At 42.2% G+C, this 20,652-nt stretch overlaps 1 protein-coding gene across 1 annotated transcript in view; it reads right to left on the reverse strand.

Moving 5' to 3' along the window:
• Positions 1 to 20,652, reverse strand: part of drosha (drosha ribonuclease III) — an 87,327-nt gene that overhangs the window by 16,660 nt on the left and 50,015 nt on the right. Inside the window, exons 23-26 of the mRNA XM_040127257.1 lie at positions 19,517 to 19,587; positions 11,179 to 11,223; positions 7,428 to 7,585; positions 1,366 to 1,471 (exon numbers count right to left, since the gene is read on the reverse strand). Of these exons, the coding sequence (XP_039983191.1) occupies positions 1,366 to 1,471; positions 7,428 to 7,585; positions 11,179 to 11,223; positions 19,517 to 19,587 (380 nt within the window). The remainder of the gene's footprint in view (positions 1 to 1,365; positions 1,472 to 7,427; positions 7,586 to 11,178; positions 11,224 to 19,516; positions 19,588 to 20,652) is intronic.

Consider the following 20,652-nt stretch of genomic DNA (forward strand, 5'->3'; position numbering starts at 1 on the left):
GCCAGAAATGTACTCAAGGTGCGAACATACGGCCACACAAAGACTTCACACGGACGCACGCTTACGTGGAAATACACAGAAGCACGCGAAAACATCAAAATAAACCCAACATGGAATAATTCATCAAAGGCAGAAATGGTAATGCAGAGTAAATGTTTTAGGAGGATTGCACATTCCTCTGTTAAATATTACATTGTGACTTGGAGTTGAGCGGATGGCAACATGTTAGAATGGGTGAGGTACATTTACGTCTCTAAAAGGAAAGAACACAAACATGTTAAATATAGCTACAAGATGCGGAAAGGAGCAAATGGATTGCAATATGACGGTCTGACTGTCTTGCTGTGATGTGCCCTCCTTAATAGTACACATGCAGGCACAATCGCAAGCGCGCACACACACACACACACACACACACACACACACACACACACACACACACACACACACACACACACACGCACGCACGCACTAGTTGAATAAGCACTTTTTCCCCAATTTGAAATCCATTTCAGATGTACCCCATCTCGACTCCTGGGCATAGGCATTGCTTAAGCTTTCAGTCTCTCGACGAAAGCTTGCTGGAAGCTTTTAAAGAACTAACATCATAGCTTCCATCTGCAAGGAATATCCACAAATAAGCATCTAACTGCATAGGTTTCTTATTTAGTTTTTAGTACAGTTCAATCCTTCCTGCCTCGATTAGTCAGTCTTCTAAAGAGAAATGCTGACGCTCGAAATGAAAAGAGGGAGTTGTAATGCTGTTTGACGCTGTCAGAAAATAGACTAGCATGTTCAAAGTGTGATCATTTGCTTTGTACCTGTGTTACAAGCCGTGCAAGTTAGTACACACACAAACACGTGCAACTGTATTTTTCAGACACTTGACAGCTTCAACAAAAATGTGGCAACAAAGATGTGTTTTTGAAAACCACTGAACAATTTTGTCTCATGACAATGCCCATCAACAGGAGTACAGTAAACATACAGGCGCAGTGTGGGGCGAGGAGTGGAAGAGAATTATTTTGTGGAAACAAGCAAAAGAGGAAGGATGTGAGTACCTGGCTGGCACTTGGAGATTCAAAGATTGATGGGAAGGAAGGGGGGAAGGGGGAAAAAAAAAATCACCCACACACACAAAAACACAGAAGCTCAGCTGTAACTTCATTTCATGTAAACTTGTGTAAGAAGCAGTGAACAGCAGTTTCAGGCAACTTCAGACAGCAGCAGCACGATGAAGACTACAGACAAAACACAGGTGCAAAGATGCAGACGTAGATGTACAAAGTCCGTGCCCGTGGGTACGAAAAAAAAGCCGGTGAGGAGTGTGCGTGATGACATATGATTTAAGTGATTTGATCTTACTGTTAAATGTCCTTCGTGGTGGTCAGGGAAGTGGATGAAAAGGTATTCTGTGGCCACCAGCTGCATGATGGAGTCTCCCAGGAACTCCATCCTCTGGTTGTGACCCCTGGACAAGAGCAAGAAAAGATGGATGGATAAAGTTAAACTGCTGGAAGGCTGAGTAAGAAGAAAAAAAAAAACACGAGGTTACAGAAGGATATGGGGGAAATGAAATGGTAGGGGTTACTTGGGAGGGCAGGGAAAAATGGGTTAAAAACAAAAAAAAAAAAAGGGGGCAGGGAGGGTTTCACATGAGGTTATTCAGCCATACATCAGGGGGCATGAAAGGCATCATGCTCTCTCGACAAATCAACCAGGCTTTTAGTCTTTCATCAGAAACAGTGAAGTCGGCTGAGGTACATCTCATGGGTGGCCTCTGGGAACAGCTGCACCGACAGGCTGTATGACAACTCGGAGGCAGCCTGAAGTAGCAGCCTTCTCTGAAGAAAACGCTGGGCTTTGATTGCAATTCAAATATAAATGGAAAAAATACATGCTTTAAAAACCTCTGGTACACCTGCAGGAGTGGCTGTCAAAATCCTAACCCCATAAAAGCAGCAAGCATGCACACAGGTTTAGAGAACAACTTCCAACCTGCTAACAATTCCTAGAAAAAGCTGGTGGCAGCAAAGTGATACTGTACATCAGCTTCCTGCTTTCCCCCCCCATCACTGAAATGCAGGGAGCATACTGTAACTTCCTGCACAGGGATAGACAGGGCAGCAGGAGGGGGGTACGCTACTGCCGCTGCTGTAATGGTCATTAATTAAACAGAATTATAGATCAGCATTGCAGGTGTGGGCTGGTGCTGTGCCCAGCAGGCAGGAAGTGCTGGATGGGGGCGTAAGTAAGTGTCATACAAGCAGGTAGGTATATACAGCAGCGGCGCACAGATCCATCTATAGATGTAAGCTCCCCGCAGAAGTTTAAAGTCTGAGGATGAGAGAGACAAGGAGGCGGCTGACATCAAAGAGAGAAAAAGGGTCAAAGTTTATTGTCCAATTCCTGGCGCCTCTGCCTTTTATGAGTTGCAGCATATCTGAGCTAAAGAGATCGGAGTTCAAGACTCAGTGAAACAGCAGTTAGAGCATCTTTAGCTGGACGTGCCACTTGTGATGGTTATCAAATAATCTCTTCATTATATTTTCTGTTGACTAAATGTTTAGTGTATGAAACACTTAAATAAGCCCATCACAATTTTCACATTGTTCGTTTTGCCTGACCAACAGTCCAAGAGCCAAAGGTATTCAATGTATGAGGATGCAAAACTGAGAAAAACGGCAAAATCTCACATTTGATAACCTAAAACCAGGGACTGTTCCCATGAACAGGAATCGAATCGAATATCAAAATGATTGTCAACTATTTTTCTTTCAGTCAACAAAACGTTTAAATATTTCGGATCAAATCTTTAGATTCGGTAATGAAATGTGAGGATTTGGTCAAATTATTCGGTAATTTGATTTGATCAAGCAAAACTCACAAAGCATGGAGTCTCTGAGGAACCCCAGTGTTTCTGAGGAAGAATTCCCCCCTTTTCACTAATAGAGGACTTCTTGCTTCTATCATCACTTCTCTCGCCTGCATTGTTGCATAAGACAGCAGAAGGGGAGGGAAAAATTAATAAATTCTAGTCACTTAAACCTCCTTAACAGCACTTTTGGAGGTGTACAAAAACTTTCCACCAACATACATCTAAACACACACCTGTAACCCAAGATATTGGTCAGTTTCTTTCATTGTATATTAATTTGTTGATAATTTTTCCTATTAATTGTTTGGTTTATAAAATGTCTGGCATTAGCGCAAAATGCCCATCACTTCCCAGCTGAACGTGACGTCTTAAAAATCCTTAATTTGCCTGACCAACAGTCCAGATCCCAGAGATATTTAATTTACAACAATATAAAAACACAAAATATCTGAGAATCCTCACATTGGAGAACACAACAGAGCAAATTTTTGGCATCTTTGCTTAATATATGACACCTAATTATCAATGTGGTTAATTCATATTCTGTCAATCGACCAATCAATTTAGCGACTACAGGTAAGGCAGGGACACGGGATGAGTAAGAACTTAAAGAATTATTTTCTATTTCACTCCTGCTTCGACTGTAATAGGACTGTACACTCCTACATTAAAAATAATCACAGAGCTTCTTAATGAAAAGGCTCTGCCACAACACACGAGAGCATGAAGAGCTGAGGTTGGGATGACGCAGGGAGAGAGAATTATGGAGGAAGGATATGGAGGCTGAGAGAACTCCCTGTTCATCCATTTCAGTACTGTACATGTGAACACGTGAGTCAACAAGTTTGCTGTATGTGAGCCGGGAGACGGGTGTGCCAGGGAGCATATGCTGGGTAGAGACAGATTGAGAAGGCGTAGTGTGAGTTCATTTCGCATCCAATAGGAGGCAGAGCGAGAAAGGAAACAGTAACAGATGAATGGAAAAAATAGATGAGATGAGAGGGGAAAAGGAAAGATAGAATGGGTCAAAGAGGAATACGTTGCTGTGTGAAGCAGCACAAAGAGCCATCCTTTATTCACTTCAACAGCAGAGGCACAATGCTCCAGTAAGGTGGGGGAAATTGAAGTAAAGTGTGGAGCCAAGGTCTTTATTCGCCTTTGACTTTGATCTAAAATACCTTTAACAGCCCCTCTGAAGAGGCGGCGACAGTCTGCCCGCTCCAAAAGAGGGCTCCATTTTGCAAGGTCATTTTTCCTCGTGGTTCATAGGGATATTATGCTTTTGTTTCCCATGTGCACGCTTGTCTAAGGTTCAAATGTGTAAACTGCAGCTACTTTGGACTCAAACATTCAGTGACTATGTAATTTTGGGTAAAGGCAACAGGAAAAAAATCCCCTGGTAACGTATGGTATGAGAATTCAAAATAGTACCTCAATGTAATGAAATATCAGGGTCTCTTCTTGAAATAATTGCACTAAACAGAAAATGTATTAAGCGAGTTTTTTCCAGCAGAGGCAAAATATTGCTTGGATTTAAAAAGGGGCTATATGCGAGTTTCCTCTGCCACTGAACATGGTTCCTTGCCGGCAGCGGATGGTGGTGGTGATGGTCGTTTGCCAAGAGCTTCATCCACTGCTGTGTTTACAAGACAAGAGGTTAGAATACGCCCTCTGAGCAAAGATACTTTTTTCAACCACTCATGTTGGACTGAGGGCAAACTGGACGCTACAGTGACTCGCGATTGGACAGTGACAAGGGGGCTCGCCGGGCCCGGGCCAGCTGGTTATCAAGCTAACTTGAGCATAAGAAGTGATAGAAATAGAAACAAAACTAAAGTTTACACAGGCGCTGCTTTCCACCACTGCAGACAGCCCTTGGCGAGTAAAGGAATGAAGGAATCGTTTTTTTTTAGTAAACAGCTGTTGATGCCTACGTTGGCTATGTAGCGATAGCAAAAGTTTACATATAGCACCTTTAAAGTTTTATGCGAATGATATAAATTTTCATAGGTAATCGTAAAGGTCATACTTTTCTTCAAACAGCAAATTGGGTTTTTTTGGGTTTTTTTTTTAACCACAACTATAAGTTGAATCAAGTCATTTGAGTAGTCTGCTTTATTTTGTTTTAATACTGAAACCTCTTTCCAGAAAATTCCTTAAAAAGGTCTGAGTATAATACAAAATACTGAAGTTAACTTACCCGAAAGCAATATCTTTATTTAAAGAATCTTCATCATTAAACATTATTTTCACCTGAAACAGATTTCTTAATGACTGATGGAGATCATCTGTAATTAAGTTTGAGAATGTAGCAGCAACGAGGCCTGTGTGCTAAAGTTGTTGCTCTTTATTTATTTGCCTTGTACTTGTTTTAGAAAAGAAAATCTTGCTTTTAAAAAAATTGCAAGACACAGAAATGTTGTATTTACTGATTTACATACTCAAATTGTTCTTTGTGCAACCTAAATCTGTTTAATAAAATGTAATTGCATGTGAAAATGTTTCAAATAACCACCGTCAAAGCTGTACAGTGAAATGTACTTTGATTTAACAAACAATACTGAACATGAAGAGAGATGGACCATTTTCACTAATGGTGAAATTCTTGCAACACCCAGTTTTTCAACTGTGAGAGGAGATATGAAGCCCAGCGCCTGGGGGCCACAGCTCTCCTTTTCTGTTTTCTAATTGAAGCCTCCGGTCTCCACTGCCTCTCGACAGGGTCAACTCCCATCCTTGCTACGTGTGCTGTGTTCTTCTAGGTCAGTTTGTCCTCTACTCCTGCATAAAGTGATAGGCCGAAGGCCAACCTGGGTCCTGTCTCCTCATCTGCTGCCTACCTTATTGTCTGACCTTATTTTCCGTTATCTGACCTCGTTCTTCTTTCCATCACGACAGCGTGACCTACTTTGGTATAACCTTTAGTCCTCACGGGCAGCCGCTGCTCAGTTTCAGCTTTCAAGTCAGTCTGCTCTATTTAGGTCAACCTGCCTTTGGCCACTAATGAGCTATTAAACATAAATTATCCAGAAAATACATAGATTCTTTTCTTTTTGCTCCAGGGAGACGTAACAATAAAATCGAGTGACATAAAAATTACATTAGTTTATACTTCCAGCTTACTATACATATAGTGAGTTACTGGATGTGATGCCACCAAGTTAGAAAATATCACTATTATCAACCTTGAATTGAAAAAGTCCTCAAAGTAAAGTTCAGTGGGAGACAAACCTCTGGACCTCTAATCGACTTCACTGACCATGAGTGGGGAGAGGTTTGACATTTAAGTTATAGATGAGAACATACAGAGCAGTGTACTGTATGTGTGAATATGTGTACATGGTACACACAACCCCAATAACAGAGCACAGTCTTTGTGGCAAACCCAAGCAAGCAATTACAGACTGCAGCCTGCCAATAAGATATCAGAGGTGTGCTGCCAAGGCTAATTTGCTTTAGCTGTCAAACTCACTATTGTGTTCTGTTGTAAAGCTCAGAAGTGAGTTAAGCTTCCATTGCAAATAACCCTCTCATACCCAGAATCGGGAGCTGATTTTCATATGAAAATAGCAGTCTTTTCATTCTTCCATTCATCAATGAACGAGCAAGGTTACACTATAGCTACACAGCGATGACATGTTTGCTACAAACAGACCAAGCCGTTCTCTCTCCGGTCGATTCTAACTCATCTATGTAGAAGTTTGTAACTTTACTGGCTATCGACCAAATGTCATGGCGGAGGCAGAGAGGAAAAAACATTTCCAGTATCAGTGCTGAATCACCCCGGCACCACTGTGAAGCGTTGCAATTAACAGAGAAAAACGGACCAAAAACTAGTTCATCTCTCTCCAAAAGGAATGTATTGACGTATTATATGTGTAGCGTATGCAGTCTAAATTAAATCTGGAGTGAATAAGTGAGAATCCAGGAATTCACAGGAGAGAAGCATGACAATGAGAAAATAAAACCTGCCAAATAGGAGATGTGGCTCCAATGAATGAAAAAAAGAGAAATTTTAAACATCCAGGCCTGGACAACCCAGTGAATCAAAACCCCATTTCTCATGGGGCACTGGGGTTATGGCCTCGCAGGTACAGGCAGACTGCAGATACGGGGACTTCAGAGTCCCTCAGACCTCTCAGGCCTCTCTCTCTCTCTCTCTCTCTCTCTCTCAGAGCTGTGAAACCCTTGGATTACTTTAAACATGACATTCAAGACATAACTTGTCATACAGGCAGGCTTGGTAACTGCAAGAAAATGTATAAGTTGCAGGGGGGCAAACATAATGATGATGTGAGAGGAGGCGGCTGCCACAGTCACAACAGATGCAACAATTTAAAATTCTCGACATATAATGAAACTCCCAGCATCTCAGATCATATTATATATTATAATGCATCATGCCTCATCACCTCTGAAGGGAGCAACAGACTAAGTCTGGCTACTTCTGCTGCATCCTTGCAAATTACATCTGGCCAACTAGAGCCTCAATTTGCATTTTTATTGGCTGTAACTCTATTACCGACAAACAAACTGCGACTGTACTTACAGTGTGAGGTGGTTGAAGCCCACAGTTCTCAAGGTGAAAGCTCTGGCCAGCAGACGCACATGAGTGAACAAAACTCCAATCGACTCCTCGAAGCTGGTCAGTTTCTGAAGGACTGGCGACGTCTCAATTAGCTGCCTGTCTGTCTGAGGCTCCTGGACCTGGCCAAAGGGAAAAAAAAAAATAGAAAGGTGGTCTGGTGACAGAAATGTGGGTCTGCATGGCCAGCTGTTACAGAGCCACTGTAGAAATTGTCATTTTCGACACCAGCATCACCACGCTTTTGTCTGCTTTGGTCTAAGTCTGCTTCGATGGTATGGGCCAGGGTCCTGGGCGCCAATGGAGGGAAATCTCCACGTTACAGCGTGAAGCTATATCGTCAACGATAGTTTGCTTCCAACTTTGCGACAACAGCTTGGTGAAGACCCCGTTCTTGTTTACATACGACAATGACCCTGTGCACGAAGCCAGCCTGATCGCAACCCCCATCCAACGCCTTTGAGATGAACTGGAACGCAGACTGTGAGCCAGACCCTCATCACCCAACATCAGTGTAGGTACACACATGGTGCGTAATACATAGAACTAAAAATGCTTGCTGTAATGATTTTAGGGACGGGAAATAATTTATCTTAACTGTGTTCAATGCTATTTATTATAGCTTTATTTCTTTTTCGGGGTTTTGTGATTCTTTTGGTCTCTACATGCACATATCCATTACTCTACTGAGTGTCAGTAACAACCAGCGTGACCACTTCTAGGATCCTTGAACCAGACCAAAAAGAAAAACAACCCAACTTACTCAATGATATCGCTCTGCATAAGAGCGTCAGATAAATTCCTTAACTGAAATGAACCTCTACAGTATGTGCTGCTTGAGGGCCTGTTTAGAGTGTGTGTTTTTACTCCGCCTCAAAACAAACTCAGATGATCTGCAGCAGATGGAATCTCTTAGTCATTAAGTTTTAAGTCAAACAGCTTGCTTTTTCTCTCTCTCTCTCTCTCTCTCAATCTGGTAATTCAAACGGACAATCTATATCTCTGGCGACTTAGCCGCGCTGTATGTTTCCCCGCTTGTTTTAAAGCAGGCTAAATCCGAGACTCTTGACCTTGTGACTTTGATGAGTCTTTAAAGACTAGTTTTTGGTTGTGAAAACTGCTGTAGATTATGCTTTTAACATTAGCTTTATGGCTTGGTGAGTTCATAGGTAGACGGGCTCAGCAAAAACATGGTGCTCTTTTTAACTACAGTATTAGCTCATGCCTATGCTCATTAGAAAAAGAAACGATATGCTAAGAAAATCTGTGCATGAATGTTTGTTGAATCAAGAGATATCCTTATGGGTGCATTAATTAGGCTGCTAGAAGCATCTAATTGGTCTCTGCGTGGTACAACTGTAAGCTTGACCAAGACTTCTGTTCCAAAGAAAAAAGAAAAATTGAGCCACATAATTTCATGTGGACATTTAAAGGGAACTAAAGCACATTCAATTGACCTTGTTAGCTTGCTCCATTTAGCTGTACACTATTAAGTGTCCCGTAAATAAGAATAAAGAAAGCTACTTTCAAGGCTCTTCAGGGGAAGATGGCCACTTTCTTCATTTTTCCAGCATCTTATTTGTCTCTGTTTTCATGAAGAAATGACAAGTAAACAGCTTCCTCAGAGTCTCCCATGTCAAGCCATTGCACAAAGCAGAGATGTATTTTTAAACTCAGTATTTTAATTGGAGTGCTGCTGGTAATGTCATGGTTCCATCTTCCAATAAGTCCTAAGAAACATTTCATTCCTGCCGTTTTTCCCTCTGTTAATTAACGAAAGGCGTTTAAATGTCATGCATCACAACTAACGACATCTGACGAGTTCAGCACTCACAGGCGCAAGCTATCCTTCAGGGGGAATGGCCAGCAGCAAGGCTTCAAACGAAGTGAAGAGAGGAGGAAAAGAAAATTAACGGCAGTTATGAAAAAAAAAAAAAAATACACTTTTGAAATGGCTTCAAAGCATCACTTTCAACTCAGTCCAGACAGCAAGCAGAATCAGAGCCGAGGTCTTCTCCAGCCCAAAAAGGCTGACACTCATGTATCTCCCCGATTAACCAAAGAAGAAATTTTGAAATCAAGACTCAACGTAAATGACGTTCTGGTAAATTATTCTGGAGAGTTGGGGGTGATTATGCGCTGGTGCGAATCGAGCCAACACCGAAGACATAAAGATGTGCCTGTCAACCACGACGCATACCGTTGCGCTCTGTAGGGCACGTCGGTGGCAAGGCTAATGTATGCCTGTATCCCAAAGACGGGCGTACGCATAATTACCCACGCCATGGCGTGCTGCCATCGCCGTCCGCTCAAACCTCATTAACGTAGCTCTCTTTCACCTCCGTTTTGCCATCCTCATCTTGGTGAGCAAGGGAAGGGGGCTGACACTTTGTTACTTGCAGCAAAAATTTTGGGGATAATATTCTCAGCTAAACTCCTAGGGCCCTTCATCAGTTATAGAATAAATAAATAAGTGAAGAAGGGAAAGATGTTTTTTCCGTGTGTGAAACTGCTTAGATTATATCATCTCAAACCAAAAGGTCAGGATGCTATCAAGCTACCAAGAGGCTGGCGCAATTTAACAGGCGTTACCCCACTGGCAGGGTACCACCCAGGGCAAACCTCAGTCATGTGCAGTGTGTGGTAATGAGGCCGCAGCTTTGAAGCGCCTAATCATTACTCATGCGGTACACTGTGGAGGTTCTCGTCACGCCCCAGAGCGGTTGTAAGGCTGACCCCCGGGCTCCACCCTCATCATGGTGCCACCGCCGGGGCGTCCGCTGTGCAACTCACTGGGAAAAAAAGACTGCTGGATACAGTGGGTTTATTCTGAGAGCCAACAAGCTCAACAAAAACATCCAGACGCTCTGTGAATCTCCAGCGTTTGGGGATGAAAAATACAGTGGTGAAGAGGCAAAGACATGGAAAAAACAAATATATATAAACAGAGATGTACGTAAACAGAAACACAGTGTTATTTTGGGCAAAACATGGATATGCAGAAATGCACAAAAAAAAGTAAACACAGCGACACACGCAGGAGGATGAAGAGAATGAACTGCTTAAACACGAGTCTCGGCATACACACAAAGAAACACTCTCTCCTCACAAACACATCAGAGAGAAGGATGCCTGACGGTCCCTGGAGGCCCCATGTGATTCGGGACTGTAATCCTGTTATGGCATCTTTGATCTCTTCTTCCAAATCCTAATTTCAAACAAACACTGTTGACATGTTCAATGTTTCTGGGCAGATCATGTAAAGCAAAGAACGGCAGAACAGAGAGAGACAGTAAAGGGACAGAGAGAGTGAGTGCAAAACCATGATGATGGAGAAGGGGAGAATGGCGCAGCAGAGAAAGAGGAGAGAAAGGAGCAATGGAGAGAAGGAAGAGGGATGGACTGAATGAAAAAAGCGGATTAGCGTGTTGACCAAAATGAAGAGCAGTGAGACGGGAGCAGAACAATGGAGACTAGTGGTAGGCCACTGGGGGACTTGTGACAGCTATAAAGCACTGAGTCAGCCCCAGGACAAATAACATACAGCTTGCCCACCTCTGTTAGCTACACACACACACACACAAGAAAAAACATACAGTCCGGCTGAAAAACTTCAAAGATGGGAGAACGCTTTTGTGTCTTGCGGCGGCGGTGAGTTTTAATGAGAGGCACCTAGCCAAAATAAACATCAATAATAAAACATATCTCAACCAACCTGCAGGGGGTGGGGTGGGTAGTTAAGCCAGACCTCCCGTAGGTCCTGTGAAGACAGAGAAGGAGGGGGAAGAGAAATATGGAGTCAGAGGGGAAGAGATTAGAGCGTTTCCCTCGGTATAAGGGTCATCTATGTTAATAAATATTCTAACAATTCATTAACAGCAAAACAAAAATGGTGATGAATCAGTAAGTATAAGTAACAGAAAAACTATTTCTAATATTTAAAATAGATAAAGGATATAATTCTCTGCAGATGCCAGGGTGATGTTAACATTGGAAAACTCTATGCGTAGTTTCCCCTCCCTCCCCAGGAAGCAATTACTGCTCCAAATACTTGTCTGCTCCGCCAACGAATAAGGTACGAGCTTCAGAGCAAAAACCTGGTATTGAAAGGTGGATTTGTAAGTATTTAAACATTTCTTGTGTTGAATTTCTGGGATGTAATAAAGTTGAAGTGAGGTGAAATATAATTTTGGCTACTCTAATGGACAGGGACCCTTGGTCTTCTAATTTCAAACTGTACATGTGAAGTAACCTGTACACATTGTAATCTGAGCTTCAGGTAAGACTTCTGTGGACTGCCTTCAAATAACTGATTTGTATAGATGTTTTCTTAGAGCCACAAGATGTACATTGCACAGGACAGCGGGGCAGTGGACCAAGCTCTAAACACATTATTGACATTATCACCACATAGTTAGGAATTATTAGGAAACAAATGCCTATTTAGCTAAACAACCAGAATATATTAAGTAACATTAAGAGTCATGTTTCTGGACACACCAAGGAATATATGTTCAATACAGCACTGTTTTGCTTTCCACCAACTCCTAGAGGGAATATCTAGCTCTTTAGCTCCACCAGCTCCAATACTCCACCAGTTTCTTGCTAACTTCGTCTGTCTGCCATTTGGTGCTGAGCAGTGAGTGTATAGTAGCTTTATCTGAGCTTTTTTTCGTGCCTGCTGCTGCTAGAAACAGGTTAATGAGAGCCGTGAGAGTGAAACAAAACAAAGTTGCTGTCACAAAACTAAAACTGTGGGCGTGAAGACACTAAAATGCTTCATAGTCCTGAGGAGAAGGGAAGAGTCTATGCATAATTCTGTGTGGGTCATTACTCTGAGCAACCCCTTTCACATTATATGCAGCCATTTGATCCATTGTTAATATAAAAATATTGATTAGTGCAGCTACAAAAAAATTCTGTCAGAAAGGACGTGACTTTAAAACACCTCTGAGACTTTACCTTTCAGCCTTGGAAACCAGCTCTTCACCAATATCAGAGACAACAGCTCTGTTTCTCAAAATTACGAATCAATTTAACGTTTTGTTATTTACGATAATGTGGCGGGAAAAAAAACTGTAAAAAAAGAACAGTAAGACATGGACGATGTGCCATTGATCGCTCTGTGGAGGGGACACTCTGGATTCTGTAGTCCAAGTGCTTTAAGGTGCCATCAGCAGCCCCAGTGGGGGGTGGTAAAATAACGGCAAATGAGTCAGCATCTCATTTTCAGACCCAGAGGTCTGTATATCGACCACCCACTGGGGAGTGATGTGGGGGATGGGGTTGTGGATTTGAGCGGAAGGCGAGGGGTGTGGGATTTGGCATTGAGAGGTGTGTTGTCTCTGGAGACACACAGTGACAGTGTCGGACTCCTTTTGCCTCTCCTGCCTGTGGAGAGAAATATATGCAACATTAACATGTTTCCTCAACCCTGCTCTGGTGTAGCCACACAAGATCGAATAGTAGAGAGACAGAGGCTGTAAGGAAGACAGAACAGAGAGAGAGAGAGAGAGAGGGAGTATAAGCTGTGCCTCTCAAGTTGTTGCCAGGGACAACGCCAGTCAGTGGCAGTTTTGGGCCTGGGGTCTAATGTTGGCTGAGTCATAGCCTTGACACAGATGTGGCGAGGGCCTCTAAAGTAGAGTATCATTCAGGTGTTTAAAAGGTTCAAGGAGATAAATGCGGCGCTAGCCCATTGGGGAGTTGTGTGTGGTCAGCGGCATGGAATGGGTGCCTCATCTCCTCAACTCACCCAGCTGGCAACCCATTGCCTTGAGCAGCCACTGAAAAATTCATGAAAGCGGTCAATATGAGGCAAATGCTTCCTTTTGGTTGCTTGTCTCTTAGCCTGGGACTGGAGTTAAAAAGCACTAAGTTCATAGCAAGTATCAAATCAACACGGAGACTGCTTGTGAATACAACCCAGGTTCTTGGCTGTGCAGGATGGCATTACTTAAGGAAAGTCAATAGCACTGGCTAATGGATCACTTGCTTTCGACAGCGATTTTGCAGCCACGCAAATTGCTGTAAAATACACATGAAAGTGATGCATCTTTAACGTAGGAAAATGAGGAAGAAAGGGCAGAGAACAAGAAAAACACCAAAAAGAGGAAAACAAAGAGAGAAGAAGAGAAGTACACACGAGTTGCTCCGGCTTGTGATCGAGGCTTATGATTAAAATCCATCCACAGGGCACATGCAATCCGCCCACATGCTGTATATAGACCTTAACAGCTAATGTTTCAATTACAGCCATTCCAAAGACAAGGCAGACAATGATTAAGCCAACATCGAGTGGGGATTTAAGAATAACAAGTTTTTTCTCTCTACTCTCTGTCTCTCCCAGCACGAGGAAGGTATAATTACTGGGGGCACAAACCATCATGTGCAGCAGCTGAATCAGAGCCATTTGGAAGATGGGGCTCTTGTGCTACAAACAGGAAAAAGAAGGAAAAAAACCAAACATATGCAAACATGTTTATTTGAGTGTCAACGGCCTACCCCATAATGAGAGTTGAAATTAAAAGCAAAATGAAAGGCAACTTGGTGAAACCACCTTCTGATCTCCATTTTAAGGTGGGCTTCAATCAGAGCTGCTCTAGCCCATTGGGGAATCGAGGCGCAGGCTCAGTCTTGCACATACTCAGGGCTCACAAGCCATCCATGAACAAGCAACACCACTATACCCTCTACCCACACAAATACAAACACACACACAGACACACACACACACACACACTCTCTAGCTCCACACACTCCTGGGATTGTTGGCCATCCATGATTGGGACAGACTGGTGCTCTTCTCTGACAAGGTCCAATGCTCCCTGACAAATTGGTCTCTAGCTACAGACTGCCAATCAATCCATCAAACGTTGTAGTGCAGCAGAGAAATCAATGAGAGATAGCGCTGCTGATCAATATCAACATGAAAGCAGCTCTTACTCTAAAACTGAGGCTTCTATCAGTGAATGATTGAGGTGATCTTCCAAATATGGGAAAACTAATGTCGGCACTTTGGTGAAGTCTATCATGCGATTAATGTTTGAGGTGAAGAGCTCACCTTTTAAGGTTCTTGCAAGTGTGGGCAGAAAGGTACATGTGAATGGAAAATGGCCTGTGAATGTGTGCATGCATTCATTCTCCAGGCTATTACCAAACCAAGGACACAGTGGAGAAGCCATACACACTCTCATTCAAACACTGGAAACATTAGCCGTAGTTGTCACAGGACAAAACGTACCAACTGCAAAGATCTCCACAGAGAATGGGGAGGCATACTGGGGTGTTGAAGGGACAAAGAGTGGCTGGGTGAAAAGAAAAGTGAACTCTATGTTCGTGGTTCATACAACAGAAAATAGAAACACTCACTATCAGAAAGACTCGTGTCCAGTGGATGTTCTTTTAAAAAGAATATAAATGAATAAGTGTTAATGCAGAAAGAACTACCTTACATCCACCTAACAGAGACAAGGGTCACTGTTACTGCCACAAGCAAGAAAGGTGGTGTACCTCTACTACCTCTCTCTACTGGTGTACCAAGAGAACAAAATAATATCAGAGTAAGTCTTGATCAGATATCAGATGCAGTTAAAACCTGATTTACAGGCAATTTCTACAAAACCAGTCAATTCATAATACATGCCAACACTGTAAACAATGTCAAAACGTCTTGAAATGAAAGGTTTGAAAGATTCCAACTGTTATGCTATGCTAAGTCAGTTGACAGCAAGCTGCCCTAAAATCCTTTTGGGAACTGCACCCAAAAGTGAGGGAGGTAGGAAGATGGATGCGATGCCACACTACCAGAAGCGTTGATTGCAGCGCCATGGTGACTGAGATGGGTCACATTTGCAACCTTTGTTACATTTGGTGTCTGAGTTTCTATGCTTGTGTGGTAATGTTAACAAAAGCCAAGACATTAGCCAATGGGCAACTAGGGAGATCATCATTATCGGGATTGCTCCTCATAAGAGGCACTTCCAACAGGACGTCACAGTGGCATCAACATGTTTTCCCAGCAACATTGCACTGCTGTTGAGTCCAGGTTGGGAGCAATCGAGCAGCTCCCCCATACGAAGATGCATCCCTCCTCGCTGCTGATGCTTTAATAACCTCCAAAGTAATGTCATTAGCAAATTAGAATCTATTGTTTCCTCCGGGCCACTACGTGCAATGAAACTAGATTCCATCCTCGGCAAGAGTCCTCTTGTTTGTGAACCAGTGCCAGCAAAGGTGATGTGTTGAGAGAAAAACAAGGGGACAGAAATAACTGTTGCGCTCCAGTCGTGAATGCCATACCAATTAGGGAATAACAGAGAGAGAGAGAGGGGGAGGGAAAAAAAAAACTGGGTCCACTATTTGTCTGGCTAGGTCTTGAGGTGGAAATTACATGCATGCTTTGCCTTAGGTAGTCAATTCTGAATTTTACCTTGGGAGTTGTGAAGCCTTTGTTTTGACTTGTCATAAGAGGACTGGAGCGAAACATCTGTGGGGGTAATGACATCCCGGAGTGTTAGAGAGAGGAGAGTATGGGAAGCAAAGATGGAGAAAACAAGAGGGAGCAAAAGAGACACCAGCCAGCATCCTGTTGTTACAGAGAGAAAGGGAGGGTGTGGGACTGATCACCCATGTGTGAATAGAATACCATACTGACAAATGGGAGCAGCAAAAGCTTCCAGGGTGTGATAGAGAAAAATGTATTGTACTTCAGTTTTGCAACGCATATCATTAGTTTGGTAATGTGCCGTGTGAAGACCCATTCTCACATGTTAAGCTAAAAATACAGAAGTATTCAAGTGGTCCCGCAGACCATAGAAATTTATCTCACCCTCTGTCTGTCCATCTCTCTGGTCTGCCCCACAGCTCCCCACCCCCATACCCATCATACCACTTGGCTGGTGTTTGGCTTTCCGGTCTGTGTCCATCTGTCTCCTCTCAGTTTGTATGACAGAGCAGCCATCAGGAGGATTCAGCAGGGGGCTGAGAAGCCATACTATCTCAATACTCAGTCAGCATGTCCATAAAACTTACAAGCCGAAGTTGAAAATTACCCAACTTTGGTTTGCACAACTTCTCTTGGGAATCTCAGTCATATGCTACCTAGCCAAAACGCTCTCTCAGCATCCATGATTGTACTGTATTCTTTATGATCTGAATTGTGGTTTTGCTTCATAGTATCTATTCTTAATTTTTATGCATTGTAGAGTTTTTTTGTAGTGCACAATGACCTTTACAGAATATTGTCACAGGTCCACACCTGACACGGTTGGCTGTCAGGTTGCAGGGGATTTGCCTTCTTTGGTTTTCATGAGAAGGTGTGCTAGAGCGGAGCAGATTAGTGTCACAAGCAGAGACATTTTTTTCACCAAGCCCCTTGAAGAGTTGAGTAAAGTATGACCAGCGCTTATGTTTTTGACCTTGCCCTCCATAGGAAGTCTTTGTGTTTCCATTTACAATATGTCCAAGTCGTAACAAATTCCTTGAGATTCCAAAAATGGTACTGGCCAGCTGTGTGACAAAGAGTCAATTCAACGTCAGTAAGAGCTGGGTAAGAGCAGGCTTCAGTGACTCAGCGCTTGGCAGCAGAAGAGATGGAGATTTCGAGCAATCAACATTATAATTTAGGGCCCATCTGATAATGCCCAATTCCTTTTAAGAATTCCAAAATCACTGTAAAGGATGGCTTCCTGAGGTTTATTGACTGATTTGACTATGCAGCAACCTGGGTTTGTGTTAAAAGCCATTCAGTAACCAATATTCAACAGGTTAAAAACAATGCTGATAATACAATTTTTTACTTGAGACCTCCTGTGTTGGAATCACAAACACTGGTTTATTTTCTATTTACGTGACTGTTTCCTATTGTTTATGGTATTTTCCACCTCCTGCAAATGCCAAATGTGGAGTTCATGAAGGATCCATTTTTGGTCCCCATCTGTTTTTTATTTACATGCTCTGTTTTTCGCAAAATCACTAAGGCCAGCAAAGGATCATTAAATCATGTTCTTTATCTTTTTTCAGATTTAGAGAATGTTATTTATGCTTTTATTTCTCTTGTATTGACCACTTTAATTCTCGCATACACTGCAAAGCTCACACTCATCTCCGGCGGATTCAAAGTACTGAAGATGCACTTTTAAGTAGAGCAAGGAATATAGATCACATATGGGGGATATGTGATCTGTAATCCTTTTGGCCATCCTTTTTACAGGCTCCTATTTAGAATTGATTTTGAGATCTAACTGATTACTTAAGTGTCAAAAGGTTTAGCTCCTGTCTAGTCCTGTCTGCATCTCTGGGCTTGAATGTCCTTCACCACTAATCTTAGATCCTGTAATATAGTTTTATGCTTTTTATTATCATAAATTATATCATACACAATGTTTTAATCTAAGATGGGCCACAATTTAAACAATTCTAAATCTGCCTTTGTTGTCTACTTGAGTTTCTTTTTTCCCCAAGATATGCTGCTAATACACCCGGTCCTTGTGTTTTTTCGTTACTCGTTGTACAGGGATACTCCACCTGGAAATTCTATCCGAAGCATGCCTATCTTTCCTCTCATCTGTTCTCTCTCTGGGTGATGAAACATACACCTACACTCAATGTCCTATCATCAGCAAGACTATCATGGAGATATGTAACAGCAGGCACCTTTTGTAGCCATGGGATATCAATGTGCTCAATGCTGTTGCTTTCTTTAGCATTATAAGAAAAGTTTGTGTATGCTAGTGTGTCATTGTCTATATGTTGAGCGCAGTTTTTGATTACAGTCTTGATCACGGTGTACCCCGTCCTCTATCTGTTCCAACAGATGGTGCACTGCCCTTTATAATAAGGTTTATTTTTTAATCCACATCTGTTCAGCAGCTCCAAAAAGTCAGCCGTTATAAGGAAATCTCTCATCATACAAATAAAGACCTCCACATCGTGGCAACTCAATAACATTATCACTGCTGTCAACTGTCATGGCCAGAGGGTGACAGTAAAACAGAACCAAGGACATTTCAGCTTTCCACACAGAAACAAATACTCCACGCTCAGCACTCAAACACAATTACTGGCCACACAGTACAAGAGACTCGTAGTAAATTTGGTCATTCATGCATAGAGACCAAGCCCAAATGTTTTGTCAATTAAAGCAAAAGAAAATTGCAAATACAAAGATAAAAATGAAAACATAAGGTTCAATTATTGATCTTAACCCTTCAACAAAAAAAATCAATGTAATAAAAAAAAGTTAACGTATAAAAAAGTATTTCAGTCAGATGCCTTTTTTTTTTTTTTAATCCTTTCAGCACATTTCTGTCAGGAGGGGTGACCCCTAATTAATATTAATCTGCCCCAGTTGTTTTGTTGTGTGATGTTTTCAATATCCACTCCTGAAGTCTCTGCTCTCTCAAAGACTACCGTTTTCTATCAAACATGTTTGATAGATCGCTGTGTGACCTGTTGTGTTTGGGAGTCGCCAAGTGAATCTCAGACAAAAACCCTCAATAGCCAATTAGAACCAAGCCTGCTGCTACAGTATAGACCCGCTGCAATCATTTAATTGAGTCATAATATTTCTCGCCAAGATAAAAGCAAATACTGACTCATTCATCAATTATTGGGTCCTGCTGAGGACACACACACTCGCAAACAATAGCAGGACTGGCAAACTGCAATGTTCCACACCTCCAGTACATTGTGCATTATACCGTATGCAAGCCATGCTCAGCCTATTTTTGCTTATGCTTATTGTTTTATCTTTGTGCATATCAGCTTACGCACAATATACAGCTAGTCAAAAGTAGTGCAGGATAATGCAAGATGACGTGAGATCTCAGGTTTGGAGGCTCGAAAGGCCTCAATATTGTGCAATGTGTGGTCCTTTGCCAAAACATAATGGGGTTCTGTTTTAACCAATAAAAGAGGCCAGACTGGTGAAACATTAAAGTTAAGTCTTCCACTGAGCAAAGTATATTCATCCTCTACGTAAAACTCCAGAGTGGCAAAAGGCAGAGATCAAGTTCAGTTCAGTTCACTTCAGTTATAAATTTGCCAGTTACCTCACTGTTGAAAAGTAATCTACCAAAGAGCTGCCGTGCCTCCTCCAAGCCTCCTTCCAAATACACAGCACCTGGGGGAAGAAAAAAACAGATGAAAAACCGGAAAACAAGAAACTAAAGATGAATGAAGACAAAAATCAATACAACAAAGTATAATCAGGAAGTGTGCGTAAACTGAAATTGTGCAGCACCTAACCCCCAACCACACAAATTTAAAGTTACTGAAAAGCATGACGTTCCACCAGTGCATTGCTGATGTAAAAAAAAATTCTGGCAATTCTGAGCCAATTTCAGACTTCTCTCCTAATGGAAAAGTTAAAATTAATTGAACTCGGCAATGAGTTATAATTGCTTTATTAAAAGTAGGAGTGCATTTTTATTGCTTTTTGACGGTGAAATGACCTCAGGGTTCCTGTGCAGATCCACCTCCCTCTTGTCAGTGCGCAGGAGGAGGAGGGGAAGGAATAGTTGTATCACCACACTGAGATGGAAGTGGCCAAGGTCACATAAACATCAACCTTGAATTAAAAGTGGTGACCTGAGTCTGTGTCACATGCATTACAAGCCTTACAAACGCATAGAAGCTCATTTCTACTACAGACTTATGTACTTCATGCTCAAGCCCATTCATGGACAGTGTGAGCAAAAGTACAATGTCCTCTTTGTCACTCGCCTACACACTTGGGTATGGCTTATCTGTGCATTTGTCCATCACACAACCCGCAGAATGTACTGAATTAAATTTGAACTATGACGGAAAAAAAAAAAACACATTTTGCACAACTTGTGCGTACACCGACACATACACACAGACACACGCATAAAAGAGAAAGGACAAAGAAAGAAATTCGACAGAGGATTCTTCCCAAATTGTGGAGAGCTGCTGTCACAGAAGGCAAAGAACAAGACAAGTATCACAAATTTCTCAATCCATGGGAATGATATGCAGCCTCTCCAGCTCATTCTGCCTCAATATTCAGCTCCTTTGTAGATGTCAACTCTCCTTTGTGTGTTTTGTTGTTTGGTTCTTATACACGGTTGCTACTAAAATCAGTAGAACTATCGCGGTACCTTTAAGCCGCATACAAGTTCGAACCATCACACTTAGGGTGGCTCATTCAATTTAGAAAGCAATA

Source organism: Xiphias gladius, chromosome 5 (assembly GCF_016859285.1).
Source record: "Xiphias gladius isolate SHS-SW01 ecotype Sanya breed wild chromosome 5, ASM1685928v1, whole genome shotgun sequence".
NCBI lineage: Eukaryota > Metazoa > Chordata > Actinopteri > Istiophoriformes > Xiphiidae > Xiphias > Xiphias gladius.